Source organism: Sinocyclocheilus anshuiensis, unplaced genomic scaffold, assembly GCF_001515605.1.
Source record: "Sinocyclocheilus anshuiensis isolate Anshui unplaced genomic scaffold, SAMN03320099.WGS_v1.1 scaffold861, whole genome shotgun sequence".
NCBI classification, from domain to species: Eukaryota; Metazoa; Chordata; class Actinopteri; order Cypriniformes; family Cyprinidae; genus Sinocyclocheilus; species Sinocyclocheilus anshuiensis.
The window spans coordinates 1,079,664-1,088,152 of NW_015554217.1; the positions used below are offsets into that span (position 1 = coordinate 1,079,664).

Genomic DNA, 8,489 nt, shown 5'->3' on the forward strand with positions numbered 1-8,489 from the left:
TATATATATATATATATATATATACACACACATTAACACATATGTCCGCTTTATATCTGCCATCGGCCACACTGCTCTCTACTGGCTATAAAATCTTTATTAGTTGACCACTTGTTGCAGCTCTAGTCCTATAACTTCTGCTCTGTTTAGTTGAGGATTCCAATACGTTGGACCTGGATTTCAAGTTCATGGAGGATATTGAAAAGTCTGAAGCACGTATTGGCATTCCAAATACTCAGTACACCAAGAAAAACCCATTCATTTTCAAATTGGAGGACTACCAGGATGCTGTCATCATTCCAAGGTACAAAAGTAACTTAAAGTGATCTTTAAGTCTTATTGTACTTGCAATTAAGCTTTCATTGATGACTTACTGTATACTGGGCTTTTGTTTTCACTAAAGTTGAACTCTACCCCTCTGTCTCGTTCCTCCCTCTCAGGTATCGTAATTTTGACCAGCCACATCGGTTCTATGTGGCTGACGTTTACACAGACCTCACCCCACTCAGTAAATTCCCCTCTCCAGAGTACGAGACTTTCGCTGAGTACTACAAAACCAAGTACAACCTGGACCTGTCTAATGTTAACCAGCCCCTACTGGATGTGGACCACACATCTTCAAGGTAGGAAAAAAAAAAGACATTCTGGTATGTGCTCTTTTTTTCTTCCTGAGAAATTCATTATATGTCCATGGTGGTCTTTTCCTGTAGATTGAATCTTTTAACTCCCCGGCACCTTAATCAAAAGGGGAAAGCCCTTCCTCTCAGTAGTGCGGAGAAGAGAAAGGCCAAGTGGGAAAGCCTACAAAACAAACAGGTATTAACTGATGGAAAGAATTTGCGGTGATAATTATAAGTCATCATACCTGAATTAAGTCTAATCACACCATCTTGTTTTGAGTATTTCCTCCCACTGAGAGCAGTAAAGGATGAACAGAGGTTTGACTCGCATCATATAACAGTTTTTGGTTGTATTTCTGTTCCATCTGCTTAGATTTTAGTTCCGGAGCTCTGTGCCATTCACCCCATCCCAGCCTCTTTGTGGAGGAAAGCCGTCTGCCTTCCCAGCATTCTCTACAGACTTCACTGCCTTCTGACGGCCGAAGAGTTGCGGTCTCAGACAGCCATTGACGCTGGTGTAGGGGCTCAGACCCTGCCTCCTGATTTCAGGTCAGTTAAAAAAAATCCACAAATCATATGCATAACACTCATTCGCTCTTTTCCAAACTCTAGTGAGCTCTCTCCATAGACAGCATTGTAAGGCAAGAGTACGCCTACTCTAAAATATATTATACATAGTTTTGACAAAATTCATCATCATAAGAAAATATGCTTCTCAATAATGCACTGCATCAAGCTCATTTTAAACAAATGGTGAGCAAAGTGGCAGAAAAGCGTTTCATTCTGTATTTGTTAACAAGCATTGTTAAAAATGGTTGATTCTAATTAGTGGTTGAACAATATATTGCCAAAGACAAAATTATTGGCCGATAAATTGTTTCTGCTTGGCCGATAAATGTTGGAAGTGGCCTTTATTTTGGCACCGTTTACGATGCAGGACTTTTATTTTGACAGTGTTGAGAATTCCAGTGTGTGAGTGCAGTATACATTTTTTTAATTTATTTATTTTACAGGTTTATTTTTTCAATTTCCAATTTTTTTTTCACATTGATTCATTTTCAAATTATTTATAATTTTGTACCATATATATATATATATATATATATATATATATATACGCCCCCCCATTGCACCTGCTTTGTCATTGGCCATCAAAAAATCTTTACTGATCAACCACTAATTCTAATTTCAAAATGATAACATTGGCATGTGCAGTGTACTTTATTTTTATTAAAGTGTTGTATAGTTAGCTTAGCAACATGCTAATGCCAAACTATATTGGATTCATTTGTAACTCGTGTCATATGTGTGGCACGGAGAGTTACTGCCTTTATAAAGCGTTCTAATTCATTTGTGGGGTAACATCTCAGTTAGAGTGACCTTAGACCTTAGAAAGCAGCTGGCTTCAGCAGTGACAGCATTTTAGGAAGCGCTCCCATTTGAGTCCTAATCTTATTGAATATTAACCCCAGGTATCCAAATTTGGATTTCGGATGGAAGAAATCCATCGATAGCAAGTCTTTCATTTCCTGCCCCAGTGCATGTATGGAAGACGACGATCACTGTAAACACGGCACAAGCTCCGATTCAGACCACACTGCCCAGGAGGGCTGCAGTACGGAGGCCTCCCAGCCTCCAGAGGGCGCTCTCCCCTGTGAGAACTGCAACACACCAGATGAAAAGCTAGAAACCCACCCTGTGCTCCCTGTGACTGATCTCCAGACGCCGAACAAAGACAAGAGTGACTGTGTCTGTTCCCGAAACCTCAACGGCACTCGGAGCGACAACGACAACCTTCCACACAGACGTGACATTTGCCAATGCTCTCAGCTGGGCCCTCTGGAGAGTGACCTATCAACACAAACCACTACCTCAGTTCCTGTGAGGCCCTCTCTAGCCGGCGAGCCACAGCCCCAGCCCAGCGATGAATGTACCCCAGGCAGGAACTCGGATCTCTGCGACGGACATGTGAAAAAACCTACCTCAAACTGTTGCCCCAAACCAGAGATGGCAACCAGCACCACAGCACCTTCAGAAGTGTCATCAGAGGTCTCTGACGTGACATCTACATTAGCCTGCACAGGTCCAGCCTGGGATTCTCCGAAAACCTTGGGCCCCAACCCCGGCCTCATCTTGCAGGCCCTGACCCTCTCCAACGCCAGTGATGGCTTCAATCTGGAGAGGTTGGAGATGTTGGGCGACTCTTTCCTGAAACACGCAATCACCACCTACCTGTTCTGCACTTACCCTGACGCCCACGAGGGCAGGCTGTCATACATGAGGAGCAAGAAGGTATGATTCAGCCACAATGACTAAGATTATTAGTGTAACTGCAAAGCAAAAAAACTCTTAACACCTTAGTTACCACATAATAATGCATTGTGAGCCACTGATAGTATTGTTGTATTGTGACAGCAAGTTTTACATGGGATTTTTTTTTACTAATCTTATATATTTGCAAATCAAGTTATACTTTTCCTTAATTTTTAAAAATATTCACTATTTTAATAGTTTCTTTATTTTACATAAAGTTTAAATATGCTTAAATATTATTCTTAGTAGTACACACTATTCTTAAATATTAATAAATATTAAGCCTTGTGTGGTGTTCATATTTTTCAGTCATTGTTCGTTCGTGGGTCTGGTGGATTTTTGGGTTTTTAATTCAACACAATCAAAAATATTTTGCTAAAATACTCAACAGATGTTTACTTCATCCCGATTACAAGCAATATAAACAGCATATATGGTTAATATTTGCCCTTTTACAATTGTTGGATTTTTGTACAGTGTGGTCATTGAAAATTTGTTCTGAAATATGTTCTTCACAGAAAATGAGCCAAGGCCAATGAGTCGGAGTTTGAAAAAATAATTAATCATATCATTTTTCTTTTGATAAAAAAATGAAAGAGGGTCCCACAGACCCGAACACCATACAAGGGTTAATACACTGTAAAAAAAGATAAAGCTAAAGATTAAAACAGATTACTGAAGTGTGTTTTACAAGAAAGTACAATTTCAGTTTTTCTACTTCAAAATTTCATGCTTAACTCAATGTGTTACTCGCTGTTTCTTTGTAATTGTTTGTAAAATTTTAGTAAAAAATTTTTCCATTCCTACTTTTTTCAGTGTAGGAAATTACATTTAAATAATATATCTTAAATAATAATTTATTTTTAATTTTTAAAAAGTTTAATTTTAATATACTTAAATATGAGTAATACTAAACAGTATTCTTATGTATTAATAAATAGTATTATTAAATATTAATATATGTAATGCTATTAAACGCAATGTTGTTGTTGTTGTTATTATTATTATATATTTATTTTTACATTACAAAATAAATTTAGCACCAGGAGCTGATTTTTTTTTTTTGTAGATATTGTCAGCCTTAGTTGTACTATGTATGTTTACTTTTTTTAAACTTGATAGTTACATTTAAGTTCGTTCTTGTAAAATAATTTCCCTTTGCTTTGTACTAATAGAATATTCACCGTTTAAAGTCTGATGAATTTGTAAGACTTGCATATTGAACTGTTTTCGGTTTTCGTCAGACATGGCTTTGCAGTTACTTGTGTTTTATTGAGGAGATTATAATTTCATTCAAATTACTGTTACCAATTTATAAAGGTTTTGGCAACAGATGTGCCTCATATTTATTTGAATACTGCTTAATTTATTTATACTTCACGTGTTATATGAAAAACAAACTTCTTTTGCTCCGATATCTCCAGGTCAGCAACTGTAACCTTTATCGCCTGGGGAAGAAAAAGGGCCTTCCCAGTCGAATGGTGGTATCCATATTTGATCCCCCAGTAAACTGGCTTCCCCCCGGCTATGTTGTGAATCAGGACAAAAGCAGCACAGACAAGTGGGACTCAGATGAGGTATGAGTCAGAGATCGACTCCGTTTGTTTACCAGATAGCTCAAGTCAAGCTTAACCCAATATCAACATGCATCTTCATGCACAATTACAAGTCTGTTTACATGGCCCTGTGCCTTGAGCTGAGGAACATCTTGGCAGCGTTGAGCTGCAGTTGTTTTCTGTCATTGCCAATAGGGGGCAGGTTCATCCTTTGTAGGTGAAACTGGGTTTCAGAATGGAGGACAGAATTTATGCAGTTGTTTATTTTACATCGAAAAGATTAGAAATAGTCAGTTCAGCATGGCACTCCTTTGGTTTGATTGCACCTTTGGTTTTAAGCTAATGCCAACAAATCTTCCACAGTTGTTGTCACTTGTTGTCTCCAGGGCAATTACTTCTAAGGCTCTGAATACAAGAAATGGATGAAAAAGTAAAAAGGTAGCAACTTAACAAATTTACATTAGATATAATAATGCCAACCTACTGAAATTTCTGTGGAGTTAGGAAATGACCCTTGAGCAAATTGTATATGTTTGTAAAGTAAAAGCGTTAATAATAATGCAATGATAATATACAACAAACCAAATCATTCTCTCTCATTCAAACCATTTGCAAATATGAAGACTTTAAAACTAATGTAAATGTATGAATGTATGCTTCATATTTTGGGAAGGACATTTAAAAATTTTAGTAGGCTAATATTTGTATTTTTTCAACTATATAAATTGAAGATACACTGCCATTTCAAAAGTTTGGTCAGTAATTTTTTTTAAATATATTAATTTAGTAGATTAAGTTGATCAAAATTGACAATTAAGACATTTATAATGTTACAAAAGATTTCTGTTTCAAATAAATAAAACAAGGTGTCATGGTTTCTACAGAAATATTAAGCAGCACAAAGGTTTTCATCATTGATAATCATAAGACATTTTTTCTTGACTTCAAATCAACGTATTAGAATGATTTCTTAAGGATTATGTGACACCGAAGACTGGAGTAGTGGCTGCTAAAATTTGAAATATTAAACAGCTGTTTTAAATAGTAATAATATTTCACAATATTACAGTTTTTAGTATATTTTTGATCAAATAATTTCCGTTTTGGTGACTTTTTTAAAAACATTACAAAATCTTTCCAGCCCCCTAATGTTTTTCACATTATCAAAACAAAAGCAACTTTTATTCTGTAATTTGGGAAATGCAACATTATATATTGTTAAAATCTTATCACAATGCGTAAATATACGAATTGAAATTCAAGATATCTGCAGGCCTTAACCCAAGGCACAATTCAAAGAAACATGTCAGGTCAGGAAGAGGTGCCACGATTATTTAAAATTAAATCTATGAAATATTAAGTAGAAGCCACAGTTTTCCATCTATGTTTAAGCATATGTAATGTATTAGGACATGTGCACAGAACCAAGTACGAAAAATGGAAAGAACTCTGCTTCTGGTTTCTACCAGCCCTCTCCATGGTTTTGACAGAGACTGACTGTATGTTTTGGGACGCTCTATGTGGTTCGGGGTGTATATGTATGGTATGAATGTACTAAATTTGCCTTGGGTACTGTAATTTTAAGTGTCACTTCCATGTATTATTACAGTATAAGGTGTCAAGTGTATTAATATTTTAATGAATATGCAATAGACGTTTTCTCATATGGTCAGTGTTATGGCATATTAATGATTAAAAAAAGATTTTCAGGGCACATTTCGGCTTTTGAATCACATTAGATTGGATGAGTCATTGACTTGGACTGGAAGTCTCGGCTCTGTTGAGCTCTCCTGAGCAAACATAATACTGTGGTTGAACTAAAAGACATTTCAATTGTAATCTTTGCAAATTTGTTGTAGAGACTGAGCCTTGGCTTTACAGGGCTCTTGGACTCAACGTTCCTTTCGTGTTGTTGTTTGTTTTGTTTTGTTTGAGCTGTAAGACATTGGGAAATCTGTTTTTGTTTCTCAGAATAAAGATTTGGCCAATGGAAAAGCCAGTGATGATGAGGATGATGACGATGAGGCAGAGGATGTGGAGGTCGAGCCGTCTAAAGAAGAGGTCAACGTGGAAGATGAACTGGAGTACTACTATGAGCACATCAGATTCATCGATAACATGCTGATTGGCTCCGGTGCCTTCGGGAAGAAGATCTCCCTCCAGCCGGCCGAGCCTGGCTACGAATGGAAAGCCCCCAAAAAAGCTCACAACTCCCACTTTTCCCCAGACGGCGGCACTGACGAGTTCGATTACAGTTCCTGGGACGCCATGTGCTACCTTGACCCCAGCAAAGCTGGCGAGGAGGATGACTTCGTGGTGGGCTTCTGGAACCCCTCCGAGGAAAACTGTGGCACGGATATTGGGAAACAGTCCATCTCCTACGACCTTCACACTGAGCAGTGCATCGCCGATAAGAGCATAGCTGACTGTGTGGAGGCTCTGATGGGGTGCTACCTCACCAGCTGTGGGGAGAGGGCAGCCCAGCTGTTCCTGTGTTCCCTCGGCCTGAAGGTGCTCCCGGCAGAGAAGCAGAGTTCAGGGGGGTCGGCCAAGCTGCAGTACGGCTGGCTGAAGATCCCTCCGCGCTGCATGTTTGACCACCCGGATGCTGAGCGGACCCTCAACCACCTCATCTCTGGCTTCGAGAACTTTGAGAAGAAGATAAAATACACGTTTAAAAACAAGGCATATCTTCTGCAGGCTTTCACTCACGCCTCGTATCATTACAACACCATCACAGGTTCGTGGATGTTATTTACACAGCACAGTTTCTTTTAGGATTGTGGTCTGATTCAATCAATATTTCCTTTAGACATTTGCAGGAGACACCCGCTCCCCAACCTTACTGAACAAAAACAGTACTGCTTTTGGAATTTTGCCACTCATTACAACAAATACAAGTATTATTATTATATTTTATATGATATAATATCTCATCATAATAATCATAATAATAATAATAAATTAAAGGTTTACTTCCACCAATCAGATCTCCTCATGCATGCTACTCTAAAGAATTGTTACGTTTTATTTATATGATCTACATTTTCTAGTTTCATTGCTATATTGCTATTATTACTACTACTACTACCATTATTATTCTCATCTTTGCTAGTATTGCTTAAGTTATTATTATTATTATTACTCTTATTATTATTACTACTACTATGACTACTACAACACATTTATGTAATAAGTGGCTATTTAACAAAAAGTTTTACAATATAGCTTATTATATTATTTAATATAATAATGATTATTATATTAAATTATATAAAAAATATTATGCTTTATCTCATAAATTTTTGTAGTTAACATGTTGATTTCCACAGTTGTTTTGAGTTACTCACATAAAATATATTGCATAAAATTTACAAAAAAAAATTTACTGGTATGCCACGCAACTCATAGTGTGAGATGAAGTATCGATGAATTGTATAACAACCTTTTTTTTTCAGTTTGTCTTCATTTTTGTTGTTCAAAGTAATACTTATTACAACATTACAGCAGTTGGGTCAGTATATTTGATTCTAACCAATAACTCATGAAAACGTTTTTTTTTTTTTTTTTTTTTTGAAGATGCGGCTCAAAAGAATAAGAACTTTGAGAAGAAGATAAAATACACGTTTAAAAACAAGGCATATCTTCTGCAGGCTTTCACTCACGCCTCGTATCATTACAACACCATCACAGGTTCGTGGATGTTATTTACACAGCACAGTTTCTTTTAGGATTGTGGTCTGATTCAATCAATATTTCCTTTAGACATTTGCAGGAGACACCCGCTCCCCAACCTTACTGAACAAAAACAGTACTGCTTTTGGAATTTTGCCACTCATTACAACAAATACAAGTATTATTATTATATTTTATATGATATAATATCTCATCATAATAATCATAATAATAATAATAAATTAAAGGTTTACTTTAATATAATAATAATAATAATATATTGTTTATTGTTATAATAATAATACATTCATTAAAACTATATATA

The 8,489-nt window shown here is 36.5% G+C and overlaps 1 protein-coding gene across 3 annotated transcripts in view; it reads left to right on the top strand.

Annotated features, from left to right (window-relative positions):
- Positions 1–8,489, top strand: part of LOC107671118 (endoribonuclease Dicer) — a 32,880-nt gene that overhangs the window by 16,976 nt on the left and 7,415 nt on the right. For 2 of the 3 annotated variants that reach the window (XM_016463963.1, XM_016463964.1), the window contains exons 19-26: positions 151–304; positions 441–623; positions 711–816; positions 994–1,169; positions 2,093–2,912; positions 4,358–4,510; positions 6,461–7,150; positions 8,104–8,182. In XM_016463963.1, the coding sequence (XP_016319449.1) occupies positions 151–304; positions 441–623; positions 711–816; positions 994–1,169; positions 2,093–2,912; positions 4,358–4,510; positions 6,461–7,150; positions 8,104–8,182 (2,361 nt within the window). Of the gene's footprint in view, positions 1–150; positions 305–440; positions 624–710; positions 817–993; positions 1,170–2,092; positions 2,913–4,357; positions 4,511–6,460; positions 7,230–8,103; positions 8,183–8,489 lie in introns of all 3 variants that reach the window. The other variant, XM_016463965.1, reaches the window with a different exon arrangement.